Source organism: Phaenicophaeus curvirostris, chromosome 4, assembly GCF_032191515.1.
Source record: "Phaenicophaeus curvirostris isolate KB17595 chromosome 4, BPBGC_Pcur_1.0, whole genome shotgun sequence".
Classification (NCBI taxonomy): Eukaryota; Metazoa; Chordata; class Aves; order Cuculiformes; family Cuculidae; genus Phaenicophaeus; species Phaenicophaeus curvirostris.
In genome coordinates this window covers 15,503,211-15,522,982 of record NC_091395.1, presented here as the reverse complement: position 1 = coordinate 15,522,982, position 19,772 = coordinate 15,503,211, and the positions used below count along the sequence as shown (strand labels likewise).

The 19,772-nt window shown below is 38.9% G+C and overlaps 1 protein-coding gene across 3 annotated transcripts in view; it reads right to left on the bottom strand.

The window, feature by feature from the left end:
- ARHGAP10 (Rho GTPase activating protein 10) overlaps positions 1 to 19,772 on the bottom strand; it is a 150,336-nt gene that overhangs the window by 96,088 nt on the left and 34,476 nt on the right. For all 3 annotated transcript variants that reach the window (XM_069855330.1, XM_069855332.1, XM_069855331.1), the window contains exons 2-3: positions 11,777 to 11,872; positions 11,626 to 11,687 (exon numbers count right to left, since the gene is read on the bottom strand). In XM_069855330.1, coding sequence (XP_069711431.1) covers positions 11,626 to 11,687; positions 11,777 to 11,872 — 158 coding nt within the window. The remainder of the gene's footprint in view (positions 1 to 11,625; positions 11,688 to 11,776; positions 11,873 to 19,772) is intronic.

Genomic DNA, 19,772 nt, shown 5'->3' with positions numbered 1-19,772 from the left:
CATCTAGTTCCAACCCCCCTGCCATGGGCAGGGACATCCCACTAGATCAGGCTGCCCAAGAACCAGTGGAGCTGCCTCCACTCCCACCTAAAGAGAGTCAGAGCAGCTAAACGCTCCAAATAGGAGCTGAACTGTGGTTCTAGGAAGTACTTACCCACCTGGCAGCCTGTGCACATACAGCCTAATCACTCATAGAGCTACTGGGGTCTCTAGGGCAAGTTTTAAGATACTTAGTTTTTTCGAATTTTCTTAGGCTCCCAAAAAATTCCTGGAAATTCTTAGTGGCTGAAAGGAAATACTTCGGATTTATAATTGGACCGACACCAAAAATTGTTTCGTGGGACACAGCAGAAGCACCTGAAGAGGGCAGGATCTCTCCTGGCTGACTGTAAGGATTCCCATAAGTCAAAAGGGAGAACTGCTCACAGAAATCACGGAATAGCCCATCCATATTGGAAAACTTTGAAGTTTGAATAGTTTCTGCCAGTTCCTCTATACTGACAACATGAAGGAGAGTGTCACGAGCAAAACTCAGGGAGGATGATGCTAGCTGCCAAGAGGTAAGAGCACCACAGTCTGTGGCATCATTTAAAAGCACTGAAAGGCAGCAATTATGCGCTTAACTAGTCAGAAGGTGAAAAACAAATACCAAACGACAAGTTGCTTATTAGTTGTTTGAACTTTTACACATACAAAATGAAACGTAAGACTAACAGGTAGTGAATGTATGCTGAATATGAAGCCCAGTCAAAGAAAACCACAGCACCTTGATGTAACAGAAAGAAAAGGGGAGGGGAACCATGCAGAAAAGGCTGTGGTTTATAAACCAGCAGGGCTGGCTGCAAATCACTTGGTCTGCTGCACTCCTGTGCAGCATTAACCATGGAACTGCTACAGGAATGTGTCTGAGGCACAAAATAATCTTTAAATCAAAATGGGATGTTCCCTCAGCAACTGCCAACAGATTCCACTGCTGCCAGCATTATGATACGCCAGTAATTCTTTCATTAAAAGAAAAACAAGCCTCTGCTCCTTTGAAAAAACTGTTTCTCATTTTGTGCAACATAATCTTCTGTTAAGAGATGCTTCTTCACAGAACTTTGTGTGCCATACAAGTATTTATGACTTGTCACTCCCCTTGCTTTCTGTGCCTGGGTTAAACAAGAGGGCTCTTGAGTATTTCTTGATGAAATGTGATTTTGTAGGTCTTTTGTCATTCTCACGGAGCTTCACACCAAGTCCAGATACAAAAATGTAAGATGAATATTTCCTCCTCAGTGAAATGAGCACACAAGTGAGTTTATGTGTGTACAGATACATGTATACAGATTTATATCCTAGATTGTTTTTACTTCTGCCAGTCAGAAGAACAGCTAAGGTCATAATCAAAATACACAAAATACACAAAACACTAGATTAAACAGGGAGGCATTTGCACTGTTTTCCAGTACTTAAAGAGTCCAGTGCTTGTCATGAAAACCTACAAAATGCCTGGTTTAGTGGGAGGTGTCTCTGCCCATGGCAGGGGGGGTGAAACTAGATGATCTTCAAGTTCCCCTCCAATCCAAACCATTCTATGATTCTATGAAAAAGACATGTACTTATTTATAAAACAAAAACATTATTTACACTGCTATGTTAGTTTATTTATAAATTGGAAACTGAAAACAACATTTTTTTTTCTTTTTTTTAGACCATGGCTAACAGATCAATAGACAAAAAAAGTAAAATTCTCCCAGTATAAGAAAATAAGCTAAGGATCACTAGAATGCATTTGTCATTATCACTCGTAACTTCCTTAAGAACTAGGACCATGTTATAATGTACAATTTCCAAGAAAAGTTTTATTAGGCATTTAAGTTAAATATTCATTGATATAAAATAACACATTCCTTTCCCTTTCAACTTCTGTCTTGACTCTTAAATTAATTTTCATCCCTCTGCTTCTCCAATTCTGGCATATTCTGATGACAGAAATGTACTATTTAAAGGACACAAAAAAACTTTCTTCTCTTTGTATCTCTGATCAATCCAAACCTACTTGAAAGAAATATATACTCAATTTTAAAATCTGCCAGGCAAACTACAGAAGCTATAAGTCATAAGTGAATCAATATAAAGAGGTCATGTCTCAGATTACAGTATCTTCACTGGCTCTAAAAATGTCAAAGTCTCAAGAATGCTTTAAGAAATGTTTAACTTGATGTGCACACGTGGTTTGGGCAGACAGTCTGAATCTGCTTATGCTATTTCTGTTCTATTTGCTGCACCTATGAAAGGTCAAAGAATTAACTTGAACATAAACATGGCAATAGCAGCACTAAAATCATCATTGCCATTATCACCTGAGAAGATCACTGCACCCAGGAGGCTTCCAGCCCTGCATATACCTCCAACTTTCAAATGCCTTTACAAAACTCCACCTGCTCAGGCAGAGAAGTTGTACAGAACAGTGATAATCCTGACTATTCCAGCTCTATATTCTTCAGACGAAATAATTAACAGGTCATAGATTAAGGGGCCCAAACCAACATTTCCTACAGCAGCCCACAAAGACACAGACCAAATCCATAAGCAAGTGCCTTTACAGCTGTTTTCTACTTCATCAGTCAAGCCAACAAGATCCAACAAGTAACTTCCAGTCAATGCTGCGCCACAAGATGACTCCATTGAGCCTATCGCTTCTTCCCTTCAGAGAAAGTGGGAGTATAGCTGTTTAGGGAGAAACTGCTTCTCAAATACCTCCTCCTATGTGTTGTGACCTGACAGACAACACCAGGCTCCTCAAGATTTCTCACCCTCCTGCAGCATACAGGAGCGCTCTTTCCAAGTTCCCAAACCCCTTGCAGGCACGACCAGGCTTGTCCTGCAGAAGAAGGCTGCTGGCGTGGGCTGTAAAGCAATATCCCAGAAGCTCAGACCAGCCCCTATGGCTAAAAAGGCTAGATCAGCCTAAGTTAATCAAAATTTGTATTGCTTATTAGACAAATGCAGCAGTGGCCTCCAAATTTTCTTACTAAAAAGATTCTTAGACCTCAGCCTTTACTGACCGAACTGGAAATCACACATCGCTTATCAACAGCTCAGGTGGTGAAATAGATACATACACTGACTCCACTCCACAGATTAGATGCCAAACAGAAAAGATGATGCTAAGTTTCCCAGAGCACTCACTAAGAAGATTTATTTGTAGACTGGGACAGTACTGTTTCTCCCCTCAACAAATAAAGAGGGAGGTTGCGTCTTTGAAGAGGGCTGACTGAAACCACGCAAACGTCAAAGAAACCAGATCTGGGAAGGAAGTTTTGCCCTACTGAGTGCAACAGAGAAGGAGGAAAGGAAGACATGCTTAGCAGCAATTCAATAACAAAGCAGCTAACAGTGCTGCTACATAAAGACATTTACTTTCTAATAAAGAAATTTACTAGCCACAGCTGCACTTCTGCTTACAGAAGATACCACCCTTTTGTGGTTCTCCTAAGAAGCTGCAGCATTCAGCCTAATAAAAAAGCCAATTCAGATACTTCCAGTGTTGGAGGGGAAAGGGAAATACATAAAATTGTTTTTTTCCTCCAAAAACCTTCCCCGCTTCGCATTGTGATTTGTTACTTAAATTTTCCAAAGCTTTAAGATCTATGCCTGAAACCTCTAACCACTTCTCAGCACTGGTTTTGCATTTAAGTGAAGCACTGATGATTACAGTCAGCACAACCCACACCCAAAACTCATTTGTTTGCTTTTAAATGCAAGTTTTTGTCTTCTAAAATTGTCTAGATTTTCTCACCACTCTAGAGCTTTCCCCATAGCTTCATAATCTTAAATAATGAAAGGCCCTCAGCCACACATTGGGACTACAAACGTGGCTGTTTGAGATTTTTGGTTTCCAGAAGGGCCAGAGGCTGTTTCCTATAGGATTTGTAAGGGGATCTGAAAGCACATTAATACTTGTGTGGTTTTGCATGTGTGCAGAAGCTGAAAAAAAAAAACAAAAAAAAAATATGACATCCATTCCTCCGGATACACTTGCTGTGGAGAAAGCTATCTGGTAGCACAAGAGACAGGAGGAGTAACATATCTGTCTTAAAGTCAATCTATTTTGTGCATTTCCGAGATGCTTATAACAAACCAAATCACCTTCCTCTTAGGTGTTCCAGAAAATACCCCCAGGGTTTGAGTCAACACCCTTCTCAAACTGTTCTAGGTGGAATTTCCTAGATCATTGGTCCACTGCCCCACAAGTCACAATACAGGTTAGCTCCTGTGCTCTGCACGTTCTAACTCTTCCACAAGCAGCAGCCTTGGCTTACAGAGAACATAACAGCAGGATTCCCGACTCCCTCCTTCTAGTCAAAGGTTATTTCCTATTCAGTGGAAACTTATGACTGATCTAAATGAGAGACAGCTAAAAATGCCTCCTTTGACCTATCTGCTGCACTGTGCTCTACTCAAAGACAATATTGATTCACTTGCCATGAAACAGCTGACCTCAAAAGTTAAATTGGTATCACAAGCAAATTATACAAACAATAAATTCTTTCATTAAAAAAAATAATAATTGAACAAAGACAATGGGTTTTAGCGAAGACTACTTACTAAAAGCTATTTAATACTCCTGGTTTGGAATAAGATTATTCCTATAAAATACATTCTTTGACAAAAATACTACAAAACCATAAACAAACAGGAAAATAGAGATCAAGTTTCACAAACAGCAATTCAGATTTTCCCCATCTGAAGTGGAGGGAGCTGTGGATAACTCCTGCAAAGACAGACCTTCCTGTAGCAAATCCAAAAGCTGAACAGCGTGACACCAAAACACTAGTGCGGTTCTCATAGCAGCAGAGAATCAATTTCAGTCCATGCTTTGACATCAGCAGTTGTATGAATATCTTGACAAAACAAAAAGGCTGCCTAGGAAAGGAAATAGCATAATGCCCATTTTCTTTGTGCACAGCAAAGCTCATTGCAGAGCAAAAAGATACCACTGAAAGGCAAGGAATGCAACAGTGAACAACGCCTTTAATGTTCAGTCAAGAATGAACTGCTTGATTACTGTCAGCACTGTCCTCCACAGAAACAGTGGTGTTATTAACAACCAGCAAAATCCAAACTGGTGACAGTTTTACAATACAGATTCCAAACATTTCACATCGATGAAATAACAGAACGAAAATTCTCCAGTGAGTTATGTTGATGTATGCGAGACCACAAAGTCATTTGGAAGAGGAAGCTAGTGGTAACAGAACTTTTCAGCCACATTCACTCAAAGGTGGGAGGAACACACCCAGAATTGTCACTGTACTTTTTTTTTTTTTTTTAATCTGTAGAGACAGTCCTCTTTCTTTAATCTGCACAAGTTCACATGTAACTTGCAAAACAGTTTCAGAAGACTGTATATACCATTGAAAAATAAACAAATAAATAAATCAAACATTCAATGTCCAGAACCACCAGACTAGACAGAAATGCCTGAAGTAGCCATAGTTCTACATATGTTTTCCATATGTAGATATATGATTGCCATCTGGCCTCATGCCACACAGAGTAAAACTGAAAGCTGTGCAATGAGATGTAACAGCAATTGTTCTGCCTGTTTCTAAACCCGAAAAATGTTTTATTAAACTGCACAGTGTGCACAAGGTGAAAAATGATCTAGGTCCTGTGATTAAGGCAGTCAAATGCTGTTCCTGAGAAATTCCATTTTATCTGTGCCTCTATCCCTGCATCTGAGATGTTCAATATGCTGTTGGCACCCTACTTTTTCAGAAGTGGTCACCAATTACGTCTTTCCCACTGCATTGGCATATATATTTTGTAGTCTGTGCTATCAATGGATTTAAAAGAATCTGAACTTAGAGAGTACTATATAGCGCCTTGAACTCCTATTAAGCAGACTGTGAGTGGATTTTACATGCAAAATTATTGCATACTTTTTTTACCCTAAATCAGTGAGTAAACTGATTGCTCCTTCACACAGATTTCTTCAGATTACTGTGAAGACAGATCAAGATTGATGAACCCTCAAATACCCATGTGCAGAGGAACAAAGAAAAGTATAGAAAAATTAATACCACCATCTTCACAGCACAGTAGAAAAGGTCACAGAACAAAAGGTAACAGTAAGCTATTCGTGAACACTTTATGTTAAGTGAGCATTTAACCTGTGAAAAAAATACTCATGCACTTAAATACCTCATCATAAGAGGTAAGTATAAGTAAGTATAAATAAGTATATGCACATATTTGCACCGATTATTTAAATTCTAGCTTTACACTTTTAAGTGTATGCCTTTGAACCTTAACAACTTCTTTTAATTTTAACTTAGGTAACCACAACTGAGAAAACACTCCTCTTTTTTTTTTTTTCCCCCTAAAGAGGAATGAGAAGGAAGAATAAAACAGTGAATTCACTGAGCTATTTCATTAAAAATCCATAGAGAAAGAGTTTCTTACATATGCTCCTGATACATGCTGGGAATAATTCTGCTTTTCAAAAGAATGATATCCAATTCTGACAAATCTGGTAAAAATCTGTCTGATAAAACTGACACAGAATGCAAAAGGATTTTTTGGAGAAGAGGAAAAAATAAAATGTTCAAAAAATAACTACCTAGCATCTTTCCTCTGAAGATATGGAAGGAATAGAAGTGTGCCTAAATTGTAGCAAGGAATAGAAGAGAGCACACAGAAGAAAACACTGTTTCCATCGCCTTGGGAATGACAGAAAAGATAGCAAGGTGGATATAATTGTATCAAAAATCCCACACAAAAAGAAACATAATGTATTAAATGTGTTTGGCAGGAGGCAAATAAAACACTAAAGAAAACAGGTTCATATATATTTCAGAAAACAGAGAGGAAGGAAGCTATCAAACCACTATTTAACTAGAAAGACAGTCAAACAAGCAACTGACTGTGAGACAAAAGCACATTTTAACAATCTTCTCAAAGAAAAAAATCTCAGGTACTTATAGCAAAAAAATGGATATTAAGGAGAGTATAGGAAACCACAGCCAAGTTTCCTGCAGGATTCAATTTTCAGTAGCAATTTATGGAGTGACTTACCGATAACTCAACCACAGTAAATGTGTGGAGTGACATAAATCTACAAGAAAATGCCAGTGCTTTCAGAAAGTAGGAGTTAAAATAATTTTGAAATAGAAAAGAGTTGGTCTAAACTCAGTGTAATTACATAGAATAAGGAAAAAATACAGTTGAAAACACTCGCTTTGAAACAGCAACAGTGATAATACCACTGTGAAGTAAAGTGACCAATTCTACTCCATGACTACTGTAGAAGAGTTCCAAGCTTAACTTGCAGTAAAGGAGATCTATATTGATTATCAGGAGAGGAAAAAAAAAGAAAAAAAAGAAATAATAATAATAATAATAAACATTGGAGTAAAACTGGAGAAATCCCTGTCCTCTGGAACTTTTTCAAAGAACAGGTTAGATCAGCACTCATCAGGGATCATCAGCAGGGTATACATGACCCTGCCACAAGTCACACCTCTGGCAGGGCTACAGGCAAACGCAGCCAACTCCCTCAGTCTTGGCGTGGGAGTAAACTAACCGGACAGGACACAAGACACTACTAATCAAGACCTCAGAGATTGCTGGACATAGCCTGTGACTGAGAGAGACGCTGCCAAAAGTTACAGACAGTGCCGTGAGGACTGTCTGGACTTCCACTGTGGTTAAGGAAGAGTTATGTGAGAAATCAGGGTGACCGCACTGGTAGTGCCAAGTACTGCCAAGATTACTGAGGAAACAATACAGAACCACAGAATCACTAGGTTGGAAAAGATCCTCTGGATCATCGAGTCCAACCATTCCTATCAAACACTAAACAATGTCCATCAGCACCTCATCCACTCATGCCTTAAACACCTCCAGGGAAGGTGACTCGACCACCTCCTTGGGCAGCCTGCTCCTGTGCCAAATGACCCTTTCTGTGAAAAATTTTTTCCTGATGTCAAGCCTGAACCTCCCCTGGCGAAGCTTGAGGCCATTCCCCCTTGTCCTGTCCCCTGCCACTTGGGAGAAGAGGCCAGCACCCTCCTCTCCACAACCTCCTTTCAGGTAGTTGTAGAGAGCAATGAGGTCTCCCCTCAGCCTCCTCTTCTCTAGGCTAAACAACCCCAGCTCTCTCAGCTGCTCCTCATAACCCTTGTACTCCAGTCCCTTCACCAGCTTCATTGCTCTTCTCTGGACTCGCTCCAGAGCCCAACATCCTTCTTGTGATGAGGGGCCCAGAACTGAACAAAGAATTCAAGGTGCGATCTCACCAGTGCTGCATACAGGGGCTATCAAAACTTGGTTAGGGTCTAGAAAGACTGGAATCAACAGGGAAAAACTAATTAAGGAGAGATTGGTCATTTGGGAAAAAAATGAGATGGAGGCAGGGAGGTGTGAAGGTGGTAGGAAGGAGGGTAAAGAAGGAGAAAAAGGGTAACAATGATAAGTGATCAGTACCTAACAGGTAGCCTCCATTGCTCATCACCACAGCTCAAATGAGGGCAGCCAGCAAAACCACTTGCTCTGAATTCATCACAAGAAGCAAATCTGCTCCTGCTGTCAGGAGAACTGGGGCTAGGAGGGAGGTTTGGTGCTGTCCCTGGCAAACACGAGAACAGCTGGGCAGCTGGACAGAGCATCTTAACACCACCATGTTATTGCTTGTTCATCCCCAACCTTTTGCTGCTAGCCTTGTGAAGTCCCCTTTCATCCTTGCACTTCCACGACACCTATATAATGTCAAAGGAGTAGAATGCAAGTCCTATGACTCCATTCATCCGTAAAACAACAATAATTTCCAGAATATACTCAGGGACAAAGTGATCTATTTATTGCCTGCCCTGGGGAATGCCTCCAAGCTACAGTGCTATGGAAAAACATAATTTGTTTTTGTATTGGCCAGTCCATAATAATTTCAGTGAAATGTTTGGATTAATGCTGACTTCCTTTTCACAAGCAATTAAATCCTTTGACAGCTGGAATATAATTTCAGCAGCCTTTGAAGGAGATGGGAGGAATAGTAAAACCATGAAGTGCAAGATTCCAGTATCTGAATAGAATTATTAAATACCAACCAAATAAATATTCACCAGACAAGTGATAACCAAACAAGTAAATTTACAGTAAACACCAAAAGAGTTTTATGGACTTTGGATTCACCACAAACAATATTTTCAGAAAACCATGAGAAGTGGAGGTGATAAGTATTTAATTTCAGTTTAGAATGTACTTTAAGTGCAAATCTGTTTCACTTACAATATGGATATGAAAAAAATAATCCTTTTCTGAAATATCTAAAGTTAAAATGCACAGCAATAACTGAAATGCCCTCAGCCTCATAGCTAATTATGCATTGATTTCTTAACTTTCAGCCATACAAAGTAAAATTAATCTGCAGTTCTGCACTGAAACCAAAGTGAGCAGTTGAAATCCTTCTAGTCATTTTCAGAATGGTAAGGTGAGAAACGCTCGACAAAGAGTACTCTTAACAAAGACTGAATGCTTTTGAAAAATGTCCTGCTATGCACTTCTCATCTTAATGGATCCCTGACCTGATTCCAAACATCTGTGAGTGCAACACACCCCAATATTCTCCATGGGAGAATCCCTAGAACTCATACCTCTGTTAAAACATCCACTGAAAAGTCTAAAAAAATATCAGAGCAGCAGCTGCTGAAAATTATCTTTACCAGTCACCACACAATCATTTTCTCAGAGACTTATGGCCACTGTTACATTAATTCAGTCTAGAAATGATAAATAACATTTGCTAGACTAAAGATGCAATGAAAAGGCCACACATCTGGTAACTCAGAAAACGTATTCTGTTTCTATTTGGAATTAAATATTTACCCCACAATATTTTATATTCTTCAGTTTTTCAAACAACTGCCACTGTTCTAACAAAAAAACTGCATTTCATCCTTTTCTTATTAAGAAACTGAGAGTAATTAGCTTTTACTGTGATAATGCCTTCAGTGTAAGCATGGGCATCATACCAAAAAAATAAGTAATACTGTTTTGTGGCATTCAGTCTGAAAAAAACAGAAGTATTTTACTACACAGACACACAACACTTGATTCTACACAACCTACTGTGTTGGTAATCTATCACTTCTGAAGATCTATTGATACAGTCACTGAAATGTGCCGCATTTCTGAGGTCCTGAAGCAGACATTTCTCAAAAACCGACATCAAAATAGTGTGGAAAATCATGTGACAGTCTACAAAGTATTTTTCATTGAAAAATTCCCAAAGATTTTCACTAATTTAATGTATGCAACTTCATTAAAATAAAATGCAGCTATGGAAGGCAGGAAGGAACAGAATAAAGACTATCTTTCAGATCTACAAAAAAAAAAAAAAGAAAAGAAAAAAAAAATATTAATTCAAACATACTTGAGCAAACCCCTGCAACCTGGCAAAATAACTCCAGATACTGGAAAAACTGTCTCTACTATGCAAAGACAGCATTCTTCAGGAATCTGCCAAGAATCACATAGACCCTAATTCCAACCCAAATGTGGTTCCGAATGACAACAACATACCAGGACATAACACAGCACATGCAGGGAATCACAACTATTACTGGGCTCGAGACTGCCAGAGAGAAATGTTTAAAAAAAAAAAATTGTTCACAAGTTCTTTTCTCACTTATCTACAAGCTCCTACGCTGCAGGCACAGCTTCTGGCAGAGAGGAACGCAGAACACAGATTAGTCTCAGCAATGCTAAGTGGTCACTGACTTGTAGGAAGATAAAGATATAATCATGTGGTATATACACTCAGGGACACAACTGCTGTCTAGGCAGATCCAAGAACATTTCCCAGATGCAGGGTTTGACCATGCTCAGAGAAAACTGGGAACACATCATCTGGTCTGTGAATCCCTGCTCCAAAACAAAAGCTGGGCATGCAACTGTAGAGTAAAACCATGGTGCCATCCAGAAAGAAACCCACAATCTTCTGGACAAGATAAGAAATCAAAGCAGCAGGGTGTATCGCAGAGCTCTCAGCCCACAGTCTACATGCAAGCCAACCTGACCTGTATTACACTAAGACCCTAAGCAGTCACAGCCACATGAGTGCAGAATTCTCCCTTCTACACAACAGAGCAACTAGACGTTTGCAGATGCAACCCTCTACCAGAGAGCTCATCTCCAAGGAAAAGGCTTTTAAATTTGCTACTGCAAGCAGCCAACAGACTGCATCCCAAATCCATATAAGTGTTGAAGCTGAAGCCACAGAGATCCTGGATCCAAACTTGGCCAACTTCCCAACCTTAGGTGTCCTGCTGCACTACTGAGTCTTTCATCTTGTTTTTACTGTAAATGGTAAAAAAACTTATAATGTTTTTTCCATTCACTCCCAGCCATAACTTGTCAGGGCACTACCACTTTAAACTAACTCATAGCTATTTGTTCTTAGCACAAGAGCTTTCTTCATTAATGATAACAAGATCCTGTCTGTAACTCTAGATTACAGAATCAGAAGCTGCACAATGAGAGCTTTCACTGTAACTGATATCAACACCTTGGTGGTTAACAAACCAGCAAGCAACTTGAAGTGACTTTTATCTAAATTTTTGCTATGTATTTACAACTTACCAAAATTTCTCTTTGCTCTTCCAGAGTTTTTAAGAAGTTTGAAAATTCATGAAGTGATGCATCTGTAATAAAAAAAAAACAGAAAAAAGGTTTAATCATGTTGCAGGATGAGATGGCAAAATATACCCACTTAAAGTCACTTCTTACCTACCTATGTATCTTTCATCATCTGTCTCTGCATCACCAATGAATTCAAACTTAAAGTCTCTCAAAGAATGTGCAAATTTTCTCTGGGCTGCTGAAAGGTCTGCAAGGAAAAAAAAAGCACAGACTGAAGGTTAAGAAGGCTGGAACATCATGCTACCCCAAGAATAATCAACTTTTACAAGAAACTCTTAACACAAGACTGCCTAAGGACATTCCAAGACATCCAATATTGTCTAATCTTCTTCTGATCTCATCTGGGAATTTGTTGCACAGATTTCTTTACATAAAGCTATGTAGTAGAGATTAAGTGTGATCAATTTTACAGTATCACACCTATTCTTCATAAAATCGTAGAATGCTTTGGGTTGGAAGGGACCTTTAAAGATCACCCAGTTCCAACAACCCTGTCATGGGCAGGGACACCTTCCACTAAATCAGACTGCTCAAAACTCCATCCAGCTTGGCCTTGAACACCTCCCGGGACAGGGCACCCACGACTTCTCTGGGAAACCTGTTCCAGTGTCTCACCACCCTCTCGGGACAAAATCTTCCTAATATCTAACCTACATGTTCCCTCTTTCAGCTTAAAACTGTTACCCCTCATCCTATCACTGCACTCCCCGAATTAAAAAAAAAAAAAAAAAATCTCCGCTTTCCTATAGGCCCCCTTTAAATACTGGAAGGGTGCTATAAGGTCTCCCTGGTGCCTTTTCTTCTCTAAGCTGAACAGCCCAGCCCTCTCAGCCTGTCCTCATAGGGTAGGTGCTCCAGCAATCTTGTACTTCACTATACCACAATTCAGGGCACAGGCCATACAACCGCTTTGTAACTAGAGAAGTTTACGGCACAACACTCCGAGTAAATTGTGCCAGTTGTCTTACTCTGCTAACCTAAATTCAGTAACATATTTGTCAGCACAAATACACGTTTTAGGATTTCCTAAATTCTTTACATAGTTAACACTGTTAGTGAAACATTTATACATAAACCAAGTTTAAAATAATTGGTGTGCTAGAAATGCCAAGCAGTTGAATTATGCTAAAAGTTAGTCAAATTAAATGCACAGCATTAAAATTAATTTTGTATAATAATAATTTTGTAATATTCCTAAATAAAGGAATAATTTAGGAATATAAAATAATTTATTCAACTCAACTTTTACCTCCTAAGTGTTTCAAACTTTGCAGTCAGACAGCTTCAGAAAGTAATCAGACTCCATAATTAGCCACAATATCATCATTATAAACCCTTAATAAGATTTATAAGGCTGTAAACAAGCAGCATACACACACTTTTCTGTTCTGCTGACATGTGCATGTTAGGAGTGTCACGAGTTCTGGAAGGACAGAATTGCTCAATGATAAAGAAGAGATGCATGTCCTGGTACACTCCTAACCAGTAGTAAAGGTTTTACTCACATTTTTGTTGTCAGCCAAGATTAAGGACAATCTAAAATATTTAGTTAATCTATAATCTGTGTCTTATCACATGCAGTTCTGAAGGGCTGAGAACACCTCTTTTAACAGACCAGCTAAGCATTTTCTTCTTTAATATTAACTGAAGCTAAAAGACTATAAGTCGGGCTTTTTTTGTTGTGTTTTCATTTAGAAACAAAAACCCCACTTTATTATAGATTCTGCATTCAACACATCATATGTTTTATCATGTCATAGTCAAGTACATCTTTGACATACAATGCTGCACCTAAAGTTCAGTTCAACCAGCTAAAAGGATGTCACAAATACTCTACAAATAGCAAGACACAATCTAAAATGAAAAAATCCACTTCCTGTTCCTTGCCATTCCACATTCCTTTCTTTTCATCCATCTCTCATTTGTCCTTCTATACCTAACATGCAATGGTGCCATTCCCCGTGATGCCACCCTGCCAGGTACTCATCTGCCTTTGCTAAAACTTGTACATGTACCCTTCAAAACATGAAGCAGAAGGATGCTGCACAGCACTGAAGGAAGAAGGATAAGAAGGTCGAAGGAAAAAGTAACATAATTCCAATGCAAAAGGAAAATGGGTATTTTAACTCAAATTTCTTGTGGGCTAAAACACTGATCATAAAAGAGACAGTGAAAGAAACAAGTTCTGCTAGCTGTCAAAGGCTTAAATGTGGACAATAACATCAAAAACATCTAATGTTATGCTTATTGGTGAGCCAGGTCACAACACAAGAGTTTATTTATGGAAAAACAGGTCCAGCAACACACGCTCCCAAACTTTTTTCATTTTCTTTAATCCAATAATTCCCCAGCAAAGCCTGGGGAATGAGAACTAGCCCTATACTAGAGGAATGAGAACTAGCCCTATACTAGAGGAAGGAATTGTTTATTATGCTTTCTCCCACTTGTAGAGGCAAAGTATTCAAATAGCACTGAGCAAGTTACACGTTAAAAGAAAGCACACAGCACTGCATGCACTCACCACCCCCTTTTCTCCTTTACATACTGAAAGAGTATTAAAATACTCAAGTGGGCTAGAGGCTTTGATGAGCCTTTCAAGAAGGGTGCAAAACCACCTCCTGCATGGCTGCATATCCCACCTCTTCACCAAAAGCCACCTCTCTGGTGACACTGACAGCAGAAAGAACTGGTGTCTACAACCATACTGTTTCAGTGTGAAGTCCAGCATCTTCGGTCAAGGTGAGAAGGCACTGAACCAAAACACTGATCTCACAGGATCGGAAAGCCACACTCACACATTTCTCTACTGAATCTGCTAAGGGATTGGAAATTACTAACCAAAGGGCTGAGTAAGTGGTTGGAAGCAGTAACCTTTTAACACACCAAAGCCAGATTTGCAGAGTTCCTGTATCAAAGCCATGAAGACACATTCGATTTTTTGCAATGTCTTTCAACCAATCATCTCTGATTAAGTGCTGTTCCAAAAAATTTTGGAAACCATCAGTGGGTGGGGGAAGGTTGGGTGTTTGGAACACAGAAGAATGACCTGATGGGTCAAGAAAAGCTTCAGATAACCTGGCTACTGAAGCCACACCTAAAAGAAAAGACAATGCAACAGGAAGAGTTTTGCTGATGGATTTTAAGAGCTTGGCACTTTCAGCAAAGGTGAGAGATCACTGGAGCAAAATAAAAACCAAACACACGTTGCAAGATGTAACGAGGAAGAAACAAACCTCTTGACTGGGGCAAGAACACTCTAGTCATTTGGTTCAACAGGTTGCTGCAATGATCAGAGTTCTAACTTGCCAAAATAAAGAGATTTTTAATCCTGCTTGGTCAGCAGATGTTATCTATTATACAAGATTCAACCTCCAATGTTTATATATCATCTATCAGTCTTGTTTAATTTTAGCTAAATTTACATTTAGGCTCACATTCTGTTTTCATTCCCTATGCCAAAATAGCACTGGTCTGCCATGAAAAGGCCACAAAGATGATTTAGGAACTGAAGCATCTCTCTTATGAGGAAAGGCTGAAAGGCCTGGGTCTGTTTAGGTTATTTGGCTGGCACTGACAGATACATCCCAGTATTGTTCCAAATCAGCATTACAGCTTGCAAGACCAATATGTGCTATATAACAGACTGTAAACATATATGGATTTCAGCTACATACATTAGAATAAGAGAGTACGAGTACAGCACAGCCAGTCGTGCTGATAATCCAAATAATGCTGTGGCCTACTTAAAAAAACACAGTGAGAATTTAGGGTGACAGAAAGTAATTCTTTTACTCCCTCTACACTCTACACAGTAACACCAAATAGAAAGATACAGGAAGAAATAACAGGGCTATGGCTTGAGGAAAGCTGCTGCTATCATTTAAAGGAACAAGGTATTCAAGACCAAAGAGCATTTAAATATCAACCAAACAATAACATTCTTTCTTGAATGAAATTGTTATCCTGGTGAAACCATAAGGCAGAGTAATTTCAGACTCACTTTCTTAAAAAACTAAAAGAAACAAGGCACCTACTAAATTATTTGACCAAAAGATTGAAGAGAAAGATAGACAGATTTCCAAAGAGAGAAGGGAGGAACATAAGGACACTAAGGCTTTTAATTTTCTCTCCTTTTTGATGTTCCTATGATTACACTATTTTTTTCATGTTTGAATGCAACTACTTGAAAACACACCAGAAGAAAGAGCGGTAGACATCAGCTCTTCCACTTTGCTGTGAAACACTTCAGTACTGGGTGCTCCTGTCAGCTTGTTCTGCGTCAGATGCACTGCTGGTGCCCCACAAAAATATCTCTATATTTTTCCATTGGGATTTGGAGGAAAATATTTTTGTTCTTTATCTGAGTCAACACGACACAATTAGTTGCTAGGCAGTGGCCAGCCCTCACTTACAGCACCAGACTCCAATCCCTCCCTTTAAGATCAGTGCTAAATTAGTGTTAGCCACCAAAACTGACTTTCCTGCTTGAAGCAAGACAATATCACTTCCTAAGGCTACCCTAGATCTCTTTTGCATAGCAGGACAATTACCTGCTTGTAACAGCCTTCTGTATTAGTGTAGATTTTTTTTCTATAGCAACATACTGATTTCTACATCGAGCTTCACTTTTATTGTATCACGATGATTCTTTAAGAAAGTCTGAAATTACACCATCCCTCATCCCTAACTGCAAATCTCATTGATAATAACAATTACGCTCCAAGAATGACAGATTTCTAGCAGCTTTATTTAACACAGGTTAAAATCTTACTCACCTTGTTCAACAACACTCTCCTCAAAAAAGCTAAAGGGTTAAGAAAGACTTATATCTAACTACAAAGCCATTCTTCGAGCTATGTTACTACATTAAAGACTAATATTAGACTTCTTAATCTCTTTTTGTTGCAGTAGGCCAAGAACAGGCAAGCTACGCACCATCGTGACTTGGCTAGGACAAGCTGAGCGAGTCTGCCTCTCCCCTCTTCTTCCCAGGCATCAATCTCACTTGCAAGAGCAAACAAAGCAGCTTCTGAGGAACAAAAGACTTAAAATAGCTTGTTCAAGAGTGTCAGTATGGTCTTGGATGAGGTTTCATACAGAACATGCAACAGCTCAATGCTTGCGAAAGCAACTCTGTTTTCCTTTCCTGCATCTCCTTCAGTAAAGTGAACACTGAATCTAATATAATGCACGACACTGAGAACACGAAGAGGATTTAGATATTACCCTAGTAAGGTAGATAAATAGGATTTACATATCAACTTAGCAGATGCAAAGCATGTGGCAGATTCTCAAGAGCAGTAACATGTTTCAACACCCTAAAAACAAATAAACTTTCTACTACTCACGTCTAGTAAGTATATTGAAAGAATCATCAAAACATAAGAAAATTATAATAAAGCTAAAATACAAAGTTATTGATTCCCAAAACCAGAACACAAATCAAGTTCAAAGACTAAAAGGTTTCTGGAGTCCTGTTTCAACAACCTCACTTTACCAGCAGCAACTCACCAGTTTCTGAAAGCTTAGCAAATTCAGGTATGCAGATTAAATATCAACTCATTACTCACTTGTTCAGTACCTCAACTTCCCTCTCCCACCAGCATAATGCAGTGCAAACGTATTTGGACTATCCCACACCTTTAAAACAAATAAGAAAAGCAGCAACCTCTCACCATTTCCATTTAATCCAACCAGTGACACAGCATTCTGCTCCTACTGGCCCAAGGGCACCTGTACCAGCTCAGCTCCTGAGCAATCAGGAGCCGCAACCTTCCACATTCCAAATTCTTCTGCTCAGATCTGAGACACATCTACACCAATCATACCAAAGTTACCATGCAGTTTATTATTTACTAAAAACCCTCAGAAATTTGGTGTCAGAATGAAGTTGCTCTAGACCAAGTTTATAGGCACACGTGCACACACAAAGGAGAACTAAAATTTCCTAAATGCAACGAAAAAATGTAAGAACTAGTAAACAGGAGCAGCGATATTTTAGGAAAAGTCCTTCAAATTTTAATATCAAAGTGTTTTTTAAAATGGAAAGGTTTATGATGCACTTAAAACAGAAAAAAAAAGGCTATTGAAGGAATAAAATGAAAAACATGCAACCCTAGGTAAATTATATATAAAGAATATAATAACAATTTTAAGGATTCTAATCTCTAATAGATACTTTTTTTCTTTTCAGCACATCACAGATAGGAATTTATGCCATTCTTCTCTCACACTAAAAGCCCAAATTTTATCACAACTCTCCCAAAAAATAACATCAGGAAGCGAACACCTCAGAGCCAAAAAAAGAAAGCCATGTTTTTATTGGACAATCCAAGCAAAAGAGAGAAACTTAATGTTGGGGCAATGAATATCATTCTCCAGAAAGCTACCTCTGTTAGGAACTGACTGGTCTTAAATTTTCTTCCACAGTGTTTGATGTTCCCTGTTAGCAGTTTTAATATATGCTGGCATCATTAATTCTGGCATAATTAGGTGACAACTAAAAGCAGCCCACTTAGCTGAACGAGCCACATGTAAATGCCATGACAGAGATATTCTAACCTTATCCCTACTTCTCAAGAGAGAAAACAACTAATTTTTGCCAGATTTCTATTTCATAGGTTAATTCCATCACATTTTATGACTTTTCTTCTTTCAAATGCATAACAACATAGTGCCACTATTCTCCACATTGATCAAAACAGACTCATTAAGAAAGCTTTCAGATTTTAGCAGCATAAACTGATTTTCATAGATGGGAAAAATGTTTCAGATGCCATAACCGCCAACCATTGCTTTCTCCTATGGAAAGTATGCAGCATAATAACACAAAACACATGTCATCTTACCTACTTTTTCTAGTTCAACTTTTACTAGTGAAAACAAAACTTAACTAATTTCTCCTCTTTCTACCACTGCAAGTACAAGGGTACAAACTCCACACTCCCCCACACTAGGAAACAAGTAATTACCATGTTAATTACTATATGCACAATATTGCAAGGTAGCATCTTGTGTGGGTTTGCTGCTATTACCCCTCAGCTGCACCATACCATCTTGGGTTCGGGTACTTTGCTTTTTTAGGTGGATCTTTGAAATCAGCAAGCCAGACCTACTCCATCCTGCCAAGGGCTATTTCTTGTTTGCATCACAGGCAAAAAAGCATGTTTAATACCTCAGTGGAGACTAAAGCCCTCCTAGACCACCCCAAAGAGCTCTTCAAAAAAAAACTCTCCTCTCTGCCAGTTCAGATGGTGACAAAATATTTCAGTTCTGCTCTTCAGGAGCACAATGTAAGTTACAATTCATGAAAGAAAAAGACAAGCCACAACCCTGACAATAAATTCACTGCTTCAGGGGTGCAGAAGCATTCCTGCAATCAACTTGATGCAAGACCTGTATCCTAAAGACTCTGCTGAAGGGTCAGGCAACTGTGATGGAAATTACTGTGGAGTACCACAAAGATAATTTGCCTTCAAAGGAATCCATCTTCCTTATCCTTACAACCTCCATGTCTCTGACAACACAACAGATCAAAAGTAGGAGTACATTAGAAAGCAAGAACTTAAGAGAAACAAATTTGCAACGCAGAAAACTATGAAAGAATTCTGTCAAATTCACACAGTTTGCAAAGATGAAAACTAACACTTCAGTATTTGCTGCAAAGTTTTCCCTATATCATACTGCACCAAACAGTAGCAAGATAGACACCAATGTTATGTATATAATCTGATCCCCCCAAAAAAAAAACCCTCTGCACTGGTCCAGAAGTAACAGCCTGAATATACAACACCCAAACAGCTGAACCATCAAAGCTTTCACTGGTAAAACCGTCTGCGATACCATCAGCTCTGTAAAGAGCACAGAGCCGGGGACTGCTTAACAGAAGTGACCGAATTAGAAAACACTAGATGAGAACACTCTTTTTCAGAGATCAGGATTTTACTATTATTAACGTAAAGACGGATGAATTCAGAAGGTAAGATTACACTTCTGATAGCGAATTTTCTAGTACAAATTTAACACTGACTTTAGCCTTTTATCAGTGAAGTCTGTCCACTAAATGGAACAATTCAAATTCTTGTCAA